This window comes from Sparus aurata, chromosome 19 (genome assembly GCF_900880675.1).
Source record: "Sparus aurata chromosome 19, fSpaAur1.1, whole genome shotgun sequence".
In the NCBI taxonomy this organism is placed as follows: domain Eukaryota; kingdom Metazoa; phylum Chordata; class Actinopteri; order Spariformes; family Sparidae; genus Sparus; species Sparus aurata.
The window spans coordinates 19,189,699-19,212,094 of NC_044205.1; the positions used below are offsets into that span (position 1 = coordinate 19,189,699).

The 22,396-nt window shown below is 41.9% G+C and overlaps 1 protein-coding gene and 1 long non-coding RNA gene across 4 annotated transcripts in view; both read left to right on the top strand.

Moving 5' to 3' along the window:
• The first annotated feature begins 10 nt into the window (after positions 1-10).
• The window catches only part of fam49bb (family with sequence similarity 49 member Bb), a 38,340-nt gene continuing 15,954 nt past the window's right edge, over positions 11-22,396 (top strand). The window contains exons 1-4 of one of the 3 annotated variants that reach the window (XM_030398495.1): positions 11-62; positions 166-238; positions 10,172-10,257; positions 21,705-21,787. In XM_030398495.1, coding sequence (XP_030254355.1) covers positions 21,715-21,787 — 73 coding nt within the window. In that variant the 5' untranslated portion in view covers positions 11-62; positions 166-238; positions 10,172-10,257; positions 21,705-21,714. Of the gene's footprint in view, positions 63-82; positions 239-552; positions 688-10,171; positions 10,258-21,704; positions 21,788-22,396 lie in introns of those variants that run through there. The other 2 variants (XM_030398493.1, XM_030398494.1) reach the window with 2 other exon arrangements.
• Positions 3,193-3,923, top strand: LOC115570151 (uncharacterized). Its single transcript, XR_003981708.1, has 2 exons — positions 3,193-3,239; positions 3,402-3,923. It is a non-coding gene; the product is annotated as an uncharacterized LOC115570151 (long non-coding RNA).

Sequence of the window (22,396 nt, forward strand, 5' to 3'; positions counted from 1 at the left end):
CGGGCGGGTCTATCTTCACTCAGCGGAAGAAGGTGTGAAACTTCCCCCCTCCGCGCTCAGAGGTGGGTCAAACCGAACTCCCCTCTCGTTCGCACGGCTCACTATGACGCTCAATAACCAACCCGGAAACAGCAGCAACAGCAAATCGCTTTTCTTCTCTTTCAGCCCCGCACCGCTGCTGCTGGCTCCTAGCGTGGTATCCAGACGTCGACTCCCGTGTTTCTCTACGAGCACCAAGGTAAAAAGGAAAAAAACTGAGAAAATTACCACTTTATCCAACCTTTTAATGTCTTCTCAACTAACCGCCGTAACCGTCCACCGGTTGCCATTCACTCCGGCTTGTTTAGAGTGTTGAAATTTGAACATTAATGGTGTAACGTTATCACAAGCGTGCGGAAATCATACCGACGTATCGACAAGTTGCTATAAAATTCAAACAGTCGAAGATGTGTTTGTGTGTTGTTGTTTTTTTTTAGGTTACACCCTCGATGTACCGTTAACTTCCCCCTTTTCAGGACAACGCTAGGTTTCTCAAGGTAGACGTTAGGGCGACACTGCTAGCTAGGTTTTTTTTTTTTCTTCCTTTATTTGGCCAGAGGCATTTGGATGTTACATGCCTGACCCATATATTATTAATGCCAGGTTATCTATCAGCTGTGTTCGGCCTCGTCTGCTCCACACGGCCAGGTAATCTATACAGCCTTAAACTAACAAACCGTATGGCTGGGATTAAGACTGCTCGCTTACAGGCGGTTAAATGATGCATCATTGAAGGAAATGCACACGCTGACAGCTGGGCCATTGGCTAGAGCTGGTTTGTCTCTGATTATTTTCACGCTGATCAATACATGGTAAAGGATGGATTTTTTTAAATTTTAAATCACAGGTTTCATCACTATGATTCTGGCAGTGTTCATTGCAATTACTCAAGAAAAGTAGGAATGCCATGATGTAAAAATCTGATTCTGCATGAGTAAAAGTACAGAAGTTCAATTAAGAAATTATTATGATCGATGCACTAAGTAGAAGAAGCCGGTTCATGGGAGTACTGTGTAGTTCTGGAGAAGAAAATGTAATATTTACAATATTGATCAGGAAATAATACAAACTCAGAATTATTTATTTATGCCACAACTGAATAAACCAACTTTTCTCAAAAGGAAACAAGGTCCCTAGTATACCGTTCGAAGCTAGAAAGGTGGCAGGGTCTGCCAAATAGAAACCAAGTTAATAGGTAGGAAAGTGTGTTGTTCTTTTTATGGTCAGTTTGTTTATTCTGTTTATTAAGACATTAAAATGCTGAAAATGTTTTTGTTTAGTTTTGTTTAGGCTTTACATTAAAAGTGTGTCAATGAAGATCTTTCTCTTCCGATAAAAAATTTCATTTCTGGGGAACAAAAACATTCACAAAACGGAAAACGTGAAACTCTAATTTTGAGTAGTGTATATATTGTTGGCTAGTGTTATTCGCTGTATATTAATGGATCAGGTTTTCATATGCTCATAATAGTCATCCAATGAATGTGGTGGCACAGAAGGTACATTATTTCACTCTGAAATATAGCACAAAGCTGCATGAAAGGTGAGCATACTTTGGTATTTTCCACCACGGGCTCCCTAATAAACCTGTCACTGTTTCATGTGAAAACAACTCACTGAGTAGAGTTGGTTGTCTATAGTTTGCACCAGTTGTCTGCAAACCCAACCATAGCACGCACATGTATGTGATTTCCTTTCCGGCCAGTCTTTGCAGACGTCTTGAAAGTGGAAGTGAAACATCCAGAAAGCCGTATTTGATGGCAAGTGCAGCTCTGTTGTGGTTGTGATGCAACGTCTACCTTAAATTTGTCTCCAATGCAATTTGTCTGTGCAAATTGGGACAGTTTTGCTGAGCACGCTATAATGGAAAAGAAGACTCAGATGGATGGTGTAATTTAAAGGATGATGGAAGTAATTTCAGTGAATGTAAGCTGAATTTGGAGGCTCATCAATGAGACCTGTACCTGTTCCCTGCAGCACTTTTATAAAATGTCAGTTAACCTGCATTTACTGCAAGTCAGTGCAAAAAGGCCCATCTTTGAAGGCAACCCCAGTTCTGCTGTGTGAGATTACATGCCTCCAGGTTGTTTGAGTTGCAATTTGTCCTCCTAATGTCTGCCACAGTGCATTTTTCAAATAAGGAAGTCGCCTTTCTCTCTTTGCTGCATCTTCTTTCACAGATGGACACAACTTTCTGTTCTCATGGTTCAAATGTGTGTAGACCTGTAAATACAGGCTGGAAAAGACATGGCAAAGTTGCATGACTGTAAGACAGGGTGCGACTTGTTGTGCCATGTCTCGTACTCATTCTGCACCGGTGTGGACAGATGAGATAATAGATGGAATGACTTTTGAAGGAAGCTAAGTAGTTTAAAGCTAACTCTTTCTTATTTTGATAAGTGTAGAATGAAGAACATGTAGAAGTTGCTGCAGCAGTTGCACAGATTACACAAGTGAGGGGAAAGGCTACTTGTGAGGGGAAAGGCTACTTGTGACAAGAAAGTGAAATCTTAAGTTGTGCATTACGTTGGTTCAGGAAGTAGCCAGTGAGAGCTTTTTTCTCACAACCTTGTGAAACAAGCATGAAATAAGAATACGGCTCATTTGGCACAAATGCAGTACCTCATAAATCCCAGTCAACTGCAGGTAGAGGCATGCAGGTGTATTTAGGCATGACCTTTCTTAGAAATGAATATTGAATAATGTAGCAACACAAATGTTGTTTCCAAATGATTTGTTTTTAGCTTTTTTCATGTTACTCTTTATTCAAAATCTGGTCTGAACCTTATCGTAATGCCATACAGCTTCAGAGAGGATGTTGTCATTAGATAGGACTTGTCAGTGCTTTACATCAGTGTTTGCACTATGGCTGCTTGAATAACAACAGGAACGCAGATGTGGTGTACATGATAAACTCGTCTGTCATTGTGCAAACATAATGCAGATAAATTTAGCCATTTTTTTTCTATTAAACTTCCTCTCAGTTTGACCCACTGGGACCCCTTTGAGGAAGCCCATGTCAGAGGCCGTTCCACATACTTTCTCCTGTATTTTCTAGTTGAGACAACTCTGAGACACTGTAGCTGTGCAGATAACATGAGGCTAGAGTGAGTGTAATGGTAGTTAATTTTAATTATTTATCATTGTTCCAGGAGTCCTCCCAAGAACCTTGAGGGCAGAGCGGCACAGACACTGAACAAGTGAACTAACATTTATCTCTTTAGAAAGAATTTTTTCTGAAAACTGCCCATAAAAGACAGTTTAGATAATAGATTAATCAGTTTGAGTATTTTTTTAAGAAATAAAAGATTCCTGTTTCTTGAATGTAAATATTCTCTGGTTTCTCTACTCCTCTCTGACAGTAAACGGAATATCTTTGGGTTGTCGAATAAACAAGACGTTTGAGGACATTATCTTGGACTTTGACAAACATTTCCCTACATTTTCTTACATTTTATAGACCAAGCAACTCATCGAAATGAAAGTTATCCTTGTCTCGTTAGGACAGTTTCCTATGAATAAATCATTGACTTCCCTGGAATGTCACCAAGCTCTCCAGACCCCTCGATGCAACCCACTCCTCTTGCACACACCCAGTGTCACTGAGCTACTGGCCTCAGGTTGGGTTACAGCAGTTATCCCTGGTATGAGGTTCACTGGAGAAGTGATCCACTTGTACTAAAGGTCTTGTCTAGTGGAGGCATTGTTGTAACATGTATAGTTATTGTGCCACTGTGTGTTTTTTACTGTATTGTGACATTTCAAGCAACCAGTCAGTGTTTATTTACTACACAGTGATTGCCTCAGACTTTACTACATGTCATAATATCAGCTGTAGGGCATTTGATTGAGAATGTTTGATTAAACCATTTACACTCCTTGAATATTGGTTTAAATTTGTGTCATTTCTTTTTTTAGCACTCAGTTGATCTAGGGTTTGGTGGTTTTTCTGATCTGTGGTGGGTGGAGACAATAACCCAGAGCACTTGTAAATGAAATACAACCCACAGCAGCTTAACGAAATAACATGAACCAACTCCTCTCTGACACCAAAACTATATTTAAAGATTTACAAATCTTTTACAGGGCATTTTGCATGATAATGTCGGCCTCTAGTATTCCACATTCTTCAGGCAGCACGCTTGGTCAGGTGCTGCTGTCTTCGCCTCATACAGAATGAAGCTGTATTGATCCCCCTCTATAGCATAATGCTGTTTGTTCAGTTATTCGGATTAACTTCCTCTAAGTGATTTGGCCTGTTCAGCATTCTGCTCTAACACCATTATCATGACGAGGCTTAATCCAGGAGAGGTGGGGACTTCAGCAACATTGTTGTTTGGAAATATGTTTTTTTCACCTCCTGGGTTCTAGTACATTCAGTCTTCTGGAAATTTGTGCCATTTGAGAGCCACTATTCAGTAGATGTGAATCTCCTTTTTCCCATCACTACTGCGTGTCTGCTCTTGTCCATAAGCAGATGATGGCTGAAGTGATGACACACTTGAGTCACTCAGTAGGAAAAGCTGACTGTGCCCCCCTTCTGAGTAGGCCTGCATGTTTCTGCACACAGAGGAATTATTAGCAGTGTCTTGATTTAATTAGCTAGTCAGTGTTGTACTTTTTAATGACTGCATGTGTTTATTGAGTCCATGTGAGGAAGCATCAACTGCTGTTACAACAGATTTATCTCGTAGTTTGTTGTTGAACACACGCTGACTGTTTTGCTGATAAATGAGCAGAGACTGATGGTCTAGAGCCGTGGAGGTCCTCTCCATGTTGGTTTGTGTTTGTGGCCTCTAGCGGCGGCAAGTAATGTACTTTTGATGTGCGCCTCTGATGTGTATGAGTCAGTATGTGTTGCCAGCTTCTGATCTGCAGCTCTGACTGTGCTGGTAGACTTCGAGCATTCCTCTCAACTTTCTCACATCCGTCCTGTGATGTTGGCTTATCTGAAGCCCTGAGCGTGCACATAATGAGAAGAGAGCACAATCGCCAATCTTTTCTTTTCTCTCTTCTCTCCTGCAGGCAGGCCATCCAAAGGCCTCCAACAGGATGCTTTCATTTGTTGCTCTCTGTATGCAGCAGTCGCATCTTCACAGTAGATGTGGAAAGAAAGCAAAGTGGACTTTGCATAGAATCTATCAGCATACGGCTATAAATAACGTGGCCCACTCAAAAGGAAAAAAGCTGTCATTGTGTGTGCCCCTGCCCCCACACCTTTCACACATGCACACAAAACCCTTCCAGGCTCAGATTTGAAAATCTACAGAATAGATGGTAGAGAAAAAGATCAGTGTGAGATTGTCTCCCTTGACAGCCTCTTAAAGCAGCTACGCAATTATTCTACTGTCCTGCTGTTAGAATATGATCAAATCAAATCATAAAAAATAAAAACAAAGATCTTTCTACCCCTGTGTTTGTGATGGTAATTTCATTCCATTATGTTAGACGAGGCAGGCATGAGATCCTCATGTGGCCGCCTACATGTCAGTGGACACAGATGGCAGATCAGCATGCTAGAAATTCAGTTTTTACATGAAACTGTTGCTGCGCTGCCCACGCACCAATCCTTCATCCTCATCCTCAGTTAAGTCCTCACTAGATTTTGAAAAACTGGCAATGGGCTATACTGAAATACACAATATATATCTTCATGGACTGAAATCTTCTCTGATCACTTCATTACATTTTAGGACTGTACATGGATGATCATCAGTTTTTACTTGCACAGGTATTGGACAAATGGAAGATTTCTTGATACATAATCATCAGTAATGTGGATATAATGACAAAGTGGGTAAAGACAAGTAAGTTCAGAAAATTATAATCACTTAACTGTTATACTGCCTTTATAACTGACGAAGACAACTCACCATATCATGATTTTACAGTATCTAAACAGTATTTAAACATTTAAGCTGATATTACTCTCATATGACAATAATAATATGTCAATATATTGCACAGCCCTGAATATAATATGCCCTGTTGTGATATACAGAAGTCACATACATAGTGTGCCTTATTGGCCTTCATTTCCTTTTTTTGAGAGAAATGCAGTTTTGATCAGCTCATGATTTTTTTAAGTCATGAAATCGCTGTTTTCATTCATATTTGAAATTGACTAACATCATGTGTGTAGTTCATGCCACAATTCAAGCGGCATCAAACAATTAGGCTATTTGTCGCTCTCCATTCATTACTGTACACATTTGAAATGGGGTCCCATGGTGGTCCATCGGAAGGGGCGTGATTTTGGCTCTCTGTAGGATTGATGCAATGACAGTTGGCCCCCTCGAAATGAAGTAAAATAATTTTGGTGGCCCTTGGTGACATTTCTGTCAGCTTCAGCTCTTCTTTGAGTCGAGTCCAGTCCATTGAGCCAACATTAGCCTGCTCACATATTAAATTAAGAATGTGGACATGGTAAACATGTCTCCCTCAGCTGCTAAACAGCTGCTTCTTACAGGATGTAATGAGCACTAATACTAATGACAAACTCCTATGCTGTGGTCTGGTTGTATGGTTGATTTGAATTACTCGGCATGGTGTGAATCATTTTAGAATCCAGGTGAGATGAATCGGCTCTCACACTTGTTTTGACATTTCAGTTTTGAGGATTTCCATGGAAGTGTTGATCTTTGGAGGTTTTCTTAATGAAATGATTTTCCACAGAGGCTCAGCTCTGCTCTGTGTGGGCTCCGGCAAATTCGCGAACACAGAAGGTGTCCCTCCTCAGCTCTCTTTCACCAATAGGGAATAGTTGAAATACAAGTTGTCATGGCAACTTGAGTGTTAATTGAAGTTTTACTTATCAACGTATAAGTTCCAATGTCTCTTGGTAGACCTGTTAGTCATAACCGTTTCTACTGTATAGCCTATACTGAGAACAAGACTATTTAATTAATGTTACAGTTAATTATATATTTAGGTATTTCATATTGTATCCACATGTTCTTACCAATAAGGATAGACTCAGCTGGCATTTGAGCTTACATTATGTTTGTGCGTGACAAATGGACATGCTCCACATATAGATCCTATTGATTACCTCAGTGGCCTGCTCTGTACTCAGACTCTACACATGTTTTGCTGTGCGTAGGCATACACGGTTAACAGCAGGCCCACACATGTTGGCTCTCATTTATGGAGTCCTTCATGTGGTGGAGTAAATTAAAACCAAAGACAAATGTACTTGCTACATTGACTTCTAGCTGAAGATGTAAGAAAACATATTGAAATGTGTGTCAGCACCCCTCAAGTGTTTCTTTCTCCCCCTCTTAATAGCAGAATTTTTTAGACTCTACAGCCTCATAAAAAAACAATTCTTGTACACAAAATGTTCAAAATCCCTTTCTAGTATGTAGCTACTGTGCCCTTCTTTGGGAAGTGACAAATCAAAACAAGGAAATAAGTCTTTGAAACAGAAGGAAGTAAGCGTTTAGTTGACTTTGTTTTATTGCCTCAGATGCAGTGGGGATAAAGCAATATCAGAGCAGTCATTCTGGTAAATATGTGCTTGCAGTGTTCAGTTCCCTTTAAATCCCAAACCAAAAACTTTGGTGAACTAAACTTTCAGATTTCTCAATTCCTGACTTACTGCCATTACTCATCTCCTCACATGACTTTGTCCTTATTTAAATAACTTCAGGTTTTTGTCATGATAAACAGCTCCTCACGTGACCAGTCGATGATGGCTCCGAGCTAATGGAAACACTCAAAAACAGAACCACCCCCCCACAGTAGTACTGGTTAACTTTTCCTCAGTGTAATTGTTGCTTGAAGGGATGAGCAAATCGCTATGCACGTGCACACACACACACACACACACACACACACACACACACACACACACACACACACACACACACACACACACCTATATACCACATCTGGCTATCAAAATGCTTTGAATAGCACTGCAGTGATGTGATGTTTGTCATTTACCACAATTGTGTTAATAATTAAATATTTATAGCATATTCTGGAAAGTTGTATAGGTGGACATTTATTTTGACAGCCTGTGTTAAGCCAAAAGAGGTACATGTTATTTGCTGTCATCCGATGTGCCAATATTTTCTAGTTGTCAATTCAGTGTAGTTGCTGATACAGATATATGCACATGTTTTTCCACCTAATGGAATCAATCACTTACAACAAAGACCATTAAGGTAATGTAGGGGGGATATTTTACAGTTTGACAGTAAACTTTATTGTCCAAAATCACATCAGCAAACTTGTAATGACAATAAACTTCACAGGGAATTTAACAATTGTGAACTACTCGAAGCATCTTTTTCTGTATTGTTCTATAAAAAAAATATACACCTTCATAAAGGCAACATATGGGCCAGCGTGGCTATATCTCAGATAGGCCAATTTAGGCCAACCAATAAATCAGTTGGGTGCTACTTTTCTTGTGTTTTTATTGTGATGACCTGAATGATGCAGACATACAACACCCTTCCAATGTTTGTCATGCATCACTAGACTCCTTGTCCTGTTTGAGTAAGCAAAATAATCTTGTGGGTATTCTTAATTGTGTTAATTGGTTTTGGGTGACAAAATACTCAATAGGTTTTCAGAAAAAAATCATGTTTTGGTATTATTACTAATTTATTGTTTTTTTGTTTTTTTTCCCCAAGCGATCTCCATTCTGATAGCACCATAGCATGTGTCCGAAACTGGAAAAACAGCTGACTGTTTTTCAAACCTAAAAAAATCATTTTCATCTTAAAGTCTATGAAATTACAAGAACAAGATGCATTACTTGTCATTTTAATGCTCACACTCCATTGTTCTAAGAATAATTAAGTAATTATTGGTTGGGCTTGTTGAGTTACCTACCAAAGTCTCCTGTTTCTTCAGATACTGATGCACTGCTCAACATACTGTAGTCTGACTGTGACCCCTGTGACCTCATGTGCTCATTCAAGGGATGATTTGGCCTTATGTCATGCCCCCCAGCTGTAGGCATGATGCATAGCTGACTCCCATGATGCTGTGCCACAGATGTCACCCAGAATGTCCCTGTGACATGTCGCCTCTATTGGATTAGGCCTCACGGTCAGTTCGCATGAAGGAAAGCCTGTGTCAGAATCACGGCCAGGAACGGAGACTGTTCCAGCGTTATTTATCAGGTTCATAAGAAGAATGTTTTTTTTCTTTTAGTTCACCATCTAGTCGACCTCTTGCTTGAATTTTTGTGCTTTGCCCTTTTTCACACTGTCTCATTCGATCGCCTCCCTCTTCCACCGCTCTCACACCCTTGTGGGTTTGAAGTTTCAGGGTTTGAAGTCTGATCACATTCATGCATGACCAACGCCGTCACTATTGCTGTGCATTTGTATGCAGGCTGGCGAAAAGAGGAGTGCCTTGGTCCTAATGGTCTCACAGTCTACTGAGCTCTCCGTCAGGGCTGCACGCCTTGTGAAACGAGCTTCTGGCTTCCAGAGACAGTGTTGAATCTTAAAAAAAGAGGAGAGACTTTTTTTTGGAAACTAGATGTGTTTTTATTTTGATTAATGAGAGTAAATGTTTCGCTGACAAACTGCTACATTTTAATTGCCTATTCAAGATGTCAAGCCTTCTCTGAATGAAGAGAAGTAAACATTTGCTGGATTGAGTTAATTGTGTTGCAGAGCTCCAAGGAGGTGGCAGGAGGCCTTGAGGTGAATGAGAGGAAGTGTTGCACAATAGGAAGTGGTGTTTTTTTTTTTTTTTTTTTTTTATGTTGCGTCTATTTGTTCCATGTTTTTGATAAAGACTCTACAATTAGCTCATATTTCACAAGGAAGAACACGCCTGCTGTTGCATACTTGCATGTTATCTGTAGCCTCACTGGAGATGTTCCCTTTTTGTGTGATTTTAATCACCTTGTTTAAACAGGAACTTGATAGCAAGATGACATGAATGAAGAGGTGTGAGCAGTTGACCTGAAAATGCAGAATTCTACTAGAATTTGTGTGCTTTAAGAAGTGGAATTTCATCTAAATAATAATGCCACTGGTTGTTTCTAGCTGTTGGCATTAGACTGAATGTTTCTTCTTGACAGGCTCTGTCTGCAGTGTTACTTCTTTTTTCTTTTAGACTCACATTTGATGTTTTCTGACTGCTGACCTGTGTTTCATAGGCTGACCTCTGCTGGAGGACTGTGACCTGGGGCCACCTGCCAGGCTGGGCCTCCCTGCTCCCGACAGTCACACAGCTCCACTGCTGGTAAGTCCTTAACTGACTCTTGTAAGATTGGAGCAAGCTGTTTTTAACCCATAATGCATGAATTATTAAATCCCAAAGTCAATTTTTTTCATGTTTGTCTTTAGTGCCAGTAACTCTTTTAATTGCCGAGATGTCTACCGCAATTGACACCATCAACAGTATAAAGAGTGGCTTCGACAATAACTGTTCAATTATTTTATTTTCAGAAAGCCAGACAGGTTCAAAATATATTTTTCAACTAAATAAGACATTTTCAAAATACTTTTATCTAGTTTTTTAGTCATATTTCTCTTGTACATAATTTTTTACCACCAGTGGACATTATGCATCAAAGGATAGATTCTGCTTGTTGGACCACTATTTTAAAGGGATATTCCGGTGTAAATTTAATCCATGGTCTAAATCACCGTGAAACTGTGTTAGACTCCCTCTCGAGAGATCAAGTTAGCAGACCGCAAATGTACGGAGATTTATTAACCTCAGAAACGACCGCACGACAACAATACACTGCAGTAAATGGATCCAAATAGAAACCGCCACCAAAAAGCCACAAATAATGCTCAGAACAGCACCAAACTTCAGCAACAGTACAAATAGCGCCTCAGCACATAGTCCGGGGCATCTAACCTCCGCTAGCTTAGCTGGATTTCCATTGGGAAGCTAAAAACTGTTCAGCTCTCCTCCATCAGCTTCCGGGTTGGGGAAGTCCCTACGCGACGATTACCGAGTGCGGCTAGAAATGCTCAATTCCGTTCTTTTCCCTGTCCGCCCTTGATAATAACTGTTATAAACTGGCAGGTAAGACACATATGAACTTTGATTGCTTTTCCATGGAGTCATAATCATACATTTTCATCCATGAGCCGTGGAACTATACTGCACTCGGTAATCGAGTCGTCGGGACTTCCCGTCAACAGGAAGCTGCTGCAGAAGAGAGGTAAATTTTGCCAGCTTTTCAGTAGAAATCCAGCTAAGCTAGCGGAGGTTAGATGCCCCAGACTATGTGCTGAGACCCTATTTGTACTGTTGCTGAAGTTTGGTGCTGTTCTGAGCATTATTTGTGGCTTTTTGGTGGCGGTTTCTATTTAGATCCATTTACTGCAGTGTATTGTTGTCGTGCAGTCGTTTCTGAGGTTGATAAAACTCCGCAAATTAGCTGTCTGCTAACTTGATCTCTCGAGAGGGAGTCTAACACAGTTTCACGGTGTGTTAGACCATGGATTAAATTTACACCGGAATATCCCTTTAAATAAAATCTGAAAAAGTGAAAATCATGTCAGATAATTTGAGATCAGGCAGAATTGATCATTTTTTTCACAAATGTAGGAAAAATCTGAATAAAAACATTCTAGAGGTAGTTGTTGCATCACGACTACCCTCTGCCATTTTGAATTTATGATGTCGTATCTCAAACTGACAAAGATGATAATCAACTGGATTTGTTGATGAGGCTTCAGGCATCCACGACCTGGTGACTGGGACATGGTAGTCCAACTGAAATGGTTCAAAATGGCTTCCAAATGTCTGTTCACTGTATTGGACATCATGCATGAATGGGTTAAAGGATTGGTTTGGGGCTGCAGCTAGTGATTATGCTCATTATCGAGAAATCTGCAGATTTTCTCATTGAATCGTTGAATTCCTCGCTGTATTTCATGTCAGAAAATGCCGGACTGTGAAAACCCAGAAGATATTTGGTTTACTATAACATTGATCAAAGAAAAGCAGCAAATCTTCACAATTATTGGCTGTGGTTTTTGTTGCTGTGGATTTCATTTCCCATCTTACATTTAAGGGTGTTAGAAAGGGATCTTTCAGATAATAAGCCCATTTGTACATGAGAACATAGGCTTAAATTCCACCTTCCACATCCATAAGTCTATAAAGGCAGAGCTAGACTTTTAGGCTGTTTGCAGTCTGTACGCTTTCATTCTCCACCACCATCTGCATATCTACAATTATTTGTTTACAGGTCTTTTTTTATATCTATTCAGCGTCATAACTCGTATCTGATCCCAATTTGAATTGGCCGCAATACTTGAAAAGCAGGTTGCTTGAAATAACAGGCAAATACTGTGTGCACCTGCCTTTCTACCTTGTTTTTCAAAGTAATTTGAGTCATGGTCCAAAGAGAAGGACTTTAAATGAAAAGATACAGTTGTCAGGTTTCAGGTTGAATCTTTGAATCAGAATGATTTCAGTTGAATTGAAGAAATACTGTCCATATAAAAGCTATTGTTTCAGTGGAGAAAAATGCAACTATGACAGTGTGTTTCAGCTTGAACATAACATTATATTGCTCTCTATGGACATTGAGCCCCAGCCGGCGCAGAATCAAATCTTGCCAGATCTGTCCCTCCTGTGTCTCATTAACGCCTACACTCTGAATTTAACAAAGAAAAAATAATGAAGGGGAACTGGTCCATTCACTCAAGATGATCTTTAAAAATTCTTTCTTAAGATGAGTCACACTCGCCTAGACGAACTCACTGTTGTTAATAAACTTTATTGGCAGCCATCACCTTATCTTATTGAGATTCAAACGTGACCTAACCTTCAGTTTTAGAGCTCTGGTGATTTGGGTGCACAGATAGAGTAGACATGTCATTATGTAAGACCGCCTGTGGTGCACCTATGCCTATTATAGCCTTAATGTGCTGTGCTGTGCTGTGGGTGTATGTGTAATGCTGGCTCAGGAAATGAAGTGCATTGTGGGCCATAAAAAGGAGTTGAGTAATGTAGGTGCTCCCAGCTTCCTGTTCCCCCCCCCCCCCCCCTCAACCCCCAAGGGCCAGAGTGTTTATGTAACTACAGGGCGCAGGGTCACTGACCAGCATCTGGAGCTTCTTGTTCAAGCACATTTCACATCTTTTATTTAATAGTCAGTGACTTTGTGGCATTAAGTGCTTAGATGACCTGTGTGTTCCTCTTTTTTAGCAGTGTGTAGTTTTAGTGCATGTTTCACTTCACAGTAAAAAAAAAGAAAAAGGAACTGTTATTTGTATCGCTCTCAGGTTGTCTTTCCTTTCCTCAGCTTGTCACACCTCGCCATCATCTCTTCCCTGCTTGCGTGTCCGCCCATCCCGTGTTGTATTTTCCTCTGCGTCTCCTCGGAGATTGTTACCATGACACACGGCTGTCCTTCGATTGGCTGAGTTTTGGTGCTGGAATGCTGCACTGCTTTTGACAGCTAAGCCTCAGGTGGTTCATATATATAGGATCACTAATTCAGTGTATCCCCAAGAGAGACGTGTAGTGTGTGTTTGTGTGTGTGTGTGTTAAGGCTAATGACAATCTGCCGTGGTTCCTAGTAAGACTGAATCCATTCACTAAAATAGATGGCTATTTTAGTTAGCACGCAGTACACAAGCCCTGTGGTAGTACAGGGCAGCAGCAGATATGTTGCATTGTAAACAAAGAATGGAGTTAATGCAGCATGCATTGTGTGTGTGCGCGCGCGTGTGTGTGTGTGTGTGTGTGTGTGTGTGTGTGAATGTATATATGTATGTACAGGATAGATTAGCCTCGCTAAGCCAAGGGGAGGTGTGGAGAAAGCAGCCTGAGGTGAAGCTTTTCTTGGCTGTTCTCTTGCTACGTGTGTTCATAACTGAGTCAATACTGCCCTCAGCTGGTGAAGAGTAGCACTGTCATACCTGTGTAGATGATGGATTGTACACAAAAACTGTAGATTTTTGTAATATTTATAGCTATTAGGGATTTCCCCAACTCACTGCTTTTGTCTTTTTTTGTCTAAAATAACAGCAAGTGTGACTTCAAACACACAATAAGAATAAATATGTTCAGCTTGTTTAATCAGCTTTATATGAGAAGGTGTACTAAAATAAGTGAAGAAGAGAAATTGCTCTTGACTCAGCATATGGTAGATGCCCCATCCTCTCTGTCCACCCACCCTCTGAGCTGGTCATTTGAGATGATATGTCTGAGTGGGTGTAATATGTAGAGTGGCTTGTTATGTCAGCTAAAAGCTCCCAGCTTCTCCTCAGTTATCTATTATTTATGCCACTGGAGGGCTGACACTGTGTAACTTCCTGCCCCGGGTTCCCTCGAGGAGCACGTCCGGCTGCACTCATTCCTCTGCAGACGTACAATGTCTGAAAGCCTGAGCGGATGTCAGGTTAGCATGAAACGTGGCATTTAACGTTCAGTCTGAAGAAATGTCATTCTAATTTTTCTGTTTTACCAATTGAGCGCCTGCCCTGAAGTGGCTGCACGTGAACACTGGATGGTGCTCTTACATCAAGATTCTGATCCCGGGAAACTGACATGTTGCCCTCAGTTAGTTGCATTTTCTTTGTGACTATTTTCTGCAAATAAAAGTGATTAATTTCCTAGTATTTGCATTTGTAAATTTCACTCCTATGCATTATTAAAGCTGGCATGTAATTGGGAGTGGTCTTCCCTATAGTTCACTCCATCATTACTCTTTCCCTCCTCCAGATGGCTCTCCTCTCTTACCGAATGAAAAGGCTGGTGGTACTTTTCAATCTGACACTCATCATCCTTCCAAAACCTCCTCTGAGCCCCACCCTAAAAAATCCTGCTAGGGCAATACTGTACAGGAAAAAATAAAACATTGAAGGTGATGATCCACTGTATATCAATTCAAATCAAGCTTTGAGTTTCCTCAGCAGCTACTTATGTGTGGCATTGTGGTGCTGAAATGCTCAGGAGTGTGCCTGAGTAAGATTTAAGGATGCAGTGCGGTTGAGTCACAGTCAGTCAGAAGGTCAGCCGAGTAATGATGGTTTGGGGCTGTTTTAGCAGCATCTGAATGGGTTTTTAAGAGGCAGCTGCCCTGAAGGAGGTGCAGCTCATTCCGACGACTGTGAGTCAATATGCCCCCCACACTCCCACCCTCCTTAATGATTTCCTAACACATCCAAGTAAGAAGTCAGCGGACTCTCAAGGGCAGGGTGGGAAGGGCTTCCTTCAAAGACAGATGTTAAGAGAGTCAAAGAGTTCATGCAGTGATTTTAGGGCTCTTTTAGATGCATTCGTCACAAAACACTTCCAGCCCTTTTAAGATGCTCGTCTAGGCCTCTGCTGTGTTGCTGTGGAAGTCTCTTTGCTGCCCTTTTTTAAATTTAAGTTGAGTGGATTGATGTGAAACTAACATCAGTCGCAGGCTGTCAGCATCTCTGTGTGTTTTTAATGGTATAAAGTGTCGTATTGGTGCGACTGAAGAGCGGCGCTGAGAGCCTCTTCATAGAGCTCGATTTCAATGGAGCCGGCGTTTTAGCTGACTCTTGTGTATGCGCCTGTTGCCATGGTTTCCAACTTTCATCAGGTGCTGTCCAAAGAGAGGGAGCTTAGCCGAGGATGAGGCGCTGCCCACTTTCATCCTGCCTCTGATCTGTTCCTGTGGACAAACGGCCGGTTTCATATGTCTATTTCCATTCATGATTGGCTTCATTACGGCTCATATACTTGTTGTTTTTGAAATGTTTTTAGCTTCCTGCGTGGCTGCAGGAGTAAAATGAGACGGATCACACTAGATGTCACCTCAAGTATCGCCATCAGTGGTAATGATTCAGTCTTCCTGTGAGGTTTGTTTTGATTTGCCAGTATCTGGGTGAGGGGGGCATTAGCTGATGTTTACGCGGGTGCAACAATACAGAGGCGTGGCTACAAGGTAATAAAGTTCACCCCCCTAAACAAACAAATAGCAACCCCTCCCCCCGATTTTTTTTTTTTTTAACTCATCGCCCTGTGCCCCCTAAGCCTTTTTTAGTCAGCTGAGTAGGATTGGCAGGAGATGGACGGGGGTGAGGAGAATTTGAGTAGGGGGGAGGTGGCAGGAGGAGGAGGTGGAGGAGGAGGCAAGGTGGAGGGGGGGGCACATGCCAGCCCCACTTGGGAAGTGCTCCCCCATTTTCTGCCTGTCGAATCGGGCCAGTGTCAGCGAGCTCCGGCGGGTCCAGGTCTGGCCGAGTGGGCTAATGTGATGTGGCGTGTCACCCGGGGAATCTAGGTCAAGTTTAAAGCTGCCGAGCTCTGCCCGCCTCTGCTGCAGTGTGACGCTTCGAGAGCCCCCTCCCCTTCCACACACACAGTAACACTCAGCACACATTCCTGCTTACACTGATATTTTTTTATTTAAATATGATATAAAGATAAAAAAAAAAAAATGAGACATGCATTTTCCTACCTAGCCCCACATAAACTCAGACATACAGTAAACATGCCCACTGCTGCCTCCTCCCCCCATCTCCACACCCCAGGCAAGCGCTCAGCCTCTCCACGGCGGAGCCCACGTGACGCTCCGCGCCGTGCCTGCGCCCCAGCCGGGGAGGGGGAGGGCGTTGTTTTTCTTTCCATAGTAAAGCAGCAGGGCACGTGGATCCTCATGCTGCAGCCGAGTAGTGGAATGTCAGCACTATCCCTCCCTTACATTAGCTAGCCATTAGCCCCCGAGCTGTTTTTGTAGGATGCTGCCGCAGTGCTCGGTTTCAGTGGTGCCTTGCGTCTTGGTGTGCCTATTACAGGCGAGGCAAAGGGCTGGGAGACTCTTAAAAGGCAGTGCCATCCTGAGGTCAGGCTGCTGCATGGGCGTGGCACTGTTTTGGTGTCCTTTACCAAAATAAGCTTCGACCTTTCTGCACCATCTGCAGATATTTAGTATATTGATTTTTGCTTACATGTACGCAACATTTTGACATTTTTATTGAGTATTTTACAGCAAAGCTACAAAATCAATTTCATATTTTGCAACTGGAATAGAATAAGTTTAGAGTCATCAGTGTATGTTTTAATATTGCTTGTTTTGCATTTAAAAGTGAATCAAAATATTAGAAATTTGCTGAGCTGTGCAGAATAAAAAATCAAATTACATTAAATCACTAAGTACTCGGTAGTGGAATTAAATATTTCTCCATCGTCTCCAGTTGACTTCACTCCCCGACTAATCCGCTGTTTTTGGCGCATTACCTCATCTGTATTAATATATTCATGTGCTTTCAAGACCTACTACTACTGTACTCCCTCCTCACGCAGAGCTCGGCTCTGATTGGCTGCTGCAATGTTTTCAATGGCACCAAATTTTTTTTGACTCCATGGATACAGTGAGCTGTTGGGTAGATCCGCTCAGCCAATGGGAGAGCTGCGCGGGCTCCTGCTTGTCAGATTCTGCCCCTGGCCTTAGAAGCAGCCCTCCCCTCCCTCGCTGCGAGCACGCGATGGCTCAGTGGGGGGGTTCAAAACAACAACAAGGCTGTCGTCGGGCTCTCTGTGGTGCCCAGGACATGCCAGCACTCCTGGGTACTACTACAGCCACTGAGGAAGGGGGACAGCTTCAATTCCTCAACCTTTCTCTGATACAGTGTCTATGCACTGTCAGCCAGCACTTCATCCTCTCACTTCTCTCTTACTACGCTTTTATTAAGCAGCCAGCTGCTCACAGTTGCATATATTGTCTTTAAATGAATCTTTAAAGAAGCAGTCATCATTAGAAGAAGTTCATACAAGCTGTGAAGTTAGTTTAGTTTATAAATTCATGTTTATGTAATCTATAAATTATTCCCTGGATGAAATTTGAGTTGAGGGAGAAAGATGTAAAATGAACAAATTTAATCTGCTTTTTTTTTCTGGTACACTTCAAGATTCTCTGCTAGGCTTTGAAATGCAGCCACGCAAATCCCCGTCCTTAAAATGACCTCATTCGAAGCGGCACAAGGGAGCTGCGAGCTGGGCTCGCAAGGCTGCCAGTGTCCACGTTGTAACGCTGCAAGCCCTGGCAGCTCTGCCAGCCCAGCCCAGCCCAGCCCACCCCACCCCGGCCGACCTCAGTCCGCATGCAGCTGAAAGGTGGCAGTAGAGGACCAGATGAGTCTAAGTGATGACGGGCAGTGCCCACATCATCCAGCAGGGCGAGGTCACTGACAGCTCTCATCCCTTCTAAGGCTGGATCAGGTGCTGCTTTCCGACAGCCAGTGAGGTGCCGGCGCTGGCACAGTGAGACATTCAGGTCACATTAGAGGAGGGTAATAAGACGAGGCTGGACAAGGCAGGTGGGTCTTTGCAGGTGGTCACTGGGTCGACTCAGTGACAAACAGTTATTAAAAGGGCTTTTGAAGTAAATTGTAAGTAAAATATATGAGTTAAAACAAATGATGGTGGTAAATGGACTTGCATTTCTAAAGCGCTTTTCGCGTCCACTGACCGCTCAAAGCACTTTACAACACTTGTCACATTCACACACACATTTATACACTGATGGCAGAGGCTGCCATGCAAGGTGCCAACTGCTCATCAGGAGCAATTTGGGTTTCAGTATCATGCTCAAGGACACTTGGACATGCAGCTGGTGGAGCCGTAGATTCGAACCAGCGACCTTCCGGTTACTAAATGACCCGCTCCACCTCCTGAGCTATGATGAGGTATAAGTTTTATAAACTGACAACATTTATTAACAGGCCACAGTGTCCAAGTGCAACCTACAGTTATTTTCATTATTAATCCAGCCATTCACTTTTCAATATATCAGTAACTGAATTAGTCTATAAAATGTCCAAGTTGACATTTTGAAACGAAGAATGATTGTGTTTTTGTTACCTTAGAATGAGCGTTTATTCTACAGAGGGGGCTGATCCTCTTCTACAGAGTCCACCATGCAGAAAGAATTGGGCATTTTTAAGTGGCTGGTGTCTATGAGTGAGTTTGATGTGGATCAAATCTGGATCTAGCAAATTAAATATATTTTAGATTGGATAAGGCTTGTTTAAATTAATTGGGCCGTTGTGGATTTATGCACTTTATGGTAATATGATTTTTTGATTCACTGACCACCAAAATACTCGCTGTTGTACGTTTTGTTGACCAGGTCATTGGTTCAGCTGAAGTTGAAAGTTCATTCTTCTTGCGATTCACTCAGTGTGTTGTGAGACAAAATGAAGCTGAAGGAAGCAGTCGCATGTCAAAGGCATCTCTCGCTTCTTTGACACAACAGTGTTTAACCTGACGTGTTGATGGAGTACCTGGTGACAAGGAAGAGAAGTTTATAGAAATCATTTGTGTCCTTCAACTCAGCACTCATGTAGAAACTGGCCATTCATCACTAATTTCTTCTCTGTTAAAGTAAGGACATGACCCGCTGCAAGCTTTTCAAGATGCAGGAATACATGTCTCCCCGCCCCACCCCACCCTGCTGCATCTCATGCATTTTAAAACCACTACATCTCCTCTCTCCCACTGCTCGTGACTGCTGAGTGTGTACTTTGCTCTGTCGCAGCACCTCCCTGTCTCCCAGCATTACCTGTGTTGGCATGTCTTACCCTGTCACCACCGGCCCTCTCTCAGTCACTTTGGCTCCTCAGCCGTCACTCATCTCCGCTGACATCTGCCTGCCCAAGTTCAACTTCGTCACTTTTTTCTGCATCCCTCCACCCTCCCCTTCCGCCCTCTCCTGAGTACGTTATGTCCGACTGCGCTCCGTCACCAGGGGTTAAATCTGTCTCTTCTGATGGAGCCTGCCACCGTTTCTTTCGACAAACTGTCACAGATCTCTGACTTGTCATATGTCTGTTGACCTTTGCTTCTGAGAAAAATCAGCTCAGTGCTTTCTAGGAGTGAGATGAACACCAGTGGAGAGGGCTCTGCAAGGCTGTCACTTTTTATTGCACAAGGCACAGCTGAGGTGTTGAGTATATGTATACAGTATGCACAGCATGTGTGTGTTTGTGTCAGTGGTATGTCCGTCTCAGCAGGGAATGTATACCCGTGACGGTAAAGTCACGGTACTGCACACCAGCCTTGCTCTCTCTCTGTCATCCTGTTCTTTAACCTTTAAGTCAGCTGACGTCTCATTTACTACAGCAGTATAAAGTACAGTGATACAGCCCAGTTGTTTCCATATATCATGTTGAGCAGTAATAAAATCTAGTTAAAAAGTTCTTGAAAAGTGTGAAAGTTTGAAACTGAGGAGCACACTGTCACTGCGGGTGAGGAGGAGCAGTAGGTTGTAGATTGGTAGGTCATTTCTGGGACTCACTTGTACATTTTTGCTGTTGGAAGTACAAAGTGGTTCAGGCTCTGCTTTGGATTTTGTCCAAATCTCCCCACACACTCACTGATTGTTGAAATGATTAGTCGATCACGAGAATGTAACAGCTTTGATAATCAATGAATAAGTAAAGAAGTCAAACACAGACTGTTGTTTTTTTTTGTTTTTCTTTAAACAAAAGTTGATCAACTGTTATTGTACAATATGACTGTTTGTAATGTAGGGATTATTCAGTTGGAACTATTTTCCTTCAATTATTTATATTTACTTTAATTATTTTCCAACAAAATTTGTCATTTTACCATCATATTACGAAACCTGAGAATGTTTTGCTTTTGTTTTTGCTTGAAAAATGATGTTAAACATTGAATAAATGGAAGTCGATAATCTGCTCACCTGGTAGTCAGAAATGCTAAGATGTAGTGAGCAATATACCAATATAGCTTCTATCAGATTTTTGGTTAAGACTCGTTATATGTTATCAGCTCCTTTTTAACGGCTTTAATTTCATTATCAGCTGATGACCAACAGTAAGAATAAATTTCCCATTATTGGGAGGATCATTTATTGGATCGATGTATCATGCATCCCTATTTATAATCAACAATTGGTTGTTGTACTCTTAATTTTCCCTTATTTAAATGTTGTCTGACGTGTCTCATACGTAGATTGTTTGTGTAATGATCATATACAGACGGTTGTATTTTTGTGGGACACACTGTGCTCTTGCAGTGAATATAAGGCTCTGTTACTTGCACCACATGTGCATTACTAGGACTTGTTAAATATTGATGCCATGTTTCAGCTCCTATGACCAAGACACTGCATTGCATTTCCTGAAGACATTGTGATTCTGCACAGATGATAAAGTGAACTCAGATCTTTGCGTACAAGCTGGTCTAATTCACATACAAACAACATGCTTCATAAACCGGTCCTCTTGTGTTTCTGCATGACAACTCCCCCTTTTATAAAAGCTTAATTGGACGTGTCCTATTATGTGCGGCAAACAACCCCTTACTCCACGTGTAGTTGTGACTGTAGATTATATTTGTTTTCCCTGCGGAGGCTTGCTGAAATGGATTAGTTTGCATGCTGCCTGTTAAAGCTTGCGGTTGCCGGGAAGAAACTTAGCAAAGCAGAAAGAGTCGAACTGAGTTTTTTATTTTTGGAGATTTTTGGGTTTGACATCTGGTTTGTTCAGAGCCTGGGCACAGGAAACGCATATGGAGGTTAGGGGGGGTCCGAGGGGAACTCTGGTGTCTGTGAGCGGTGGGCACATCTGGGGCACCACTGAGTTCATATAAGCACCAGAGCAGTGAAGCAGAGCAGGAGCGAGGTGTCATAGATATTCAGCACCTGCTCACTTTTCTGCTGCATTCTTTTCATTTATTAATTTTTATTTTTTTTGTGTCTTTCTCCTCAACAGGTACCGTAACATGGGGAACCTACTGAAAGTTCTGACTTGCACAGATTTGGAACAGGAGCCCAATTTTTTCCTCGATTTTGAAAGTGAGTCTATTTTTAAGTAATTGCTCCCTCTCCTGATATCGATCACATGAATATCTTACCATACCATTATCAACCTCTCCACCACTTATCTTTTACTCTAAGTTCTTCCCAACGGCAAAAAGAGCCAAATCTACCACTAGAGCTCCTGCTCTTTCCATCAACCTGCCACTTCCATGCTGGAATGTGTGCAGAATATCAATCAGGGCAGAGTTGCAGCAGAGCCCCCTCCTCAAATCTAAAGCACTGAAGTTCAGCTGCTGCGTAGCCTAAGGCCCCTGAACACAGCTTGATCCTGTACAGTTGTGTTCTCACACTTGGCAAACCCAGAGACTCAGTCATACCTTTAGAGAAAACAATGCCTCATACAGCTCACGCTGTTTCTAGGTGAATTTTATATTAAAAGAACATCACAGCAACAGATACCTTTTTCATGCAGCACTGATCAATCCTGTTAAGTTTCATACACTCAGGATTGTATTCACATTTTCAGACAGTGTTTTGCCCTGAAATCAGACCTCAGGGAAGCTCACACCAAATATATTAATCATGATTTTAAAGATAAATTAAAAATGCTTTAAGAAGTAAAAAAGGCTAAACTATAGCTGCAGA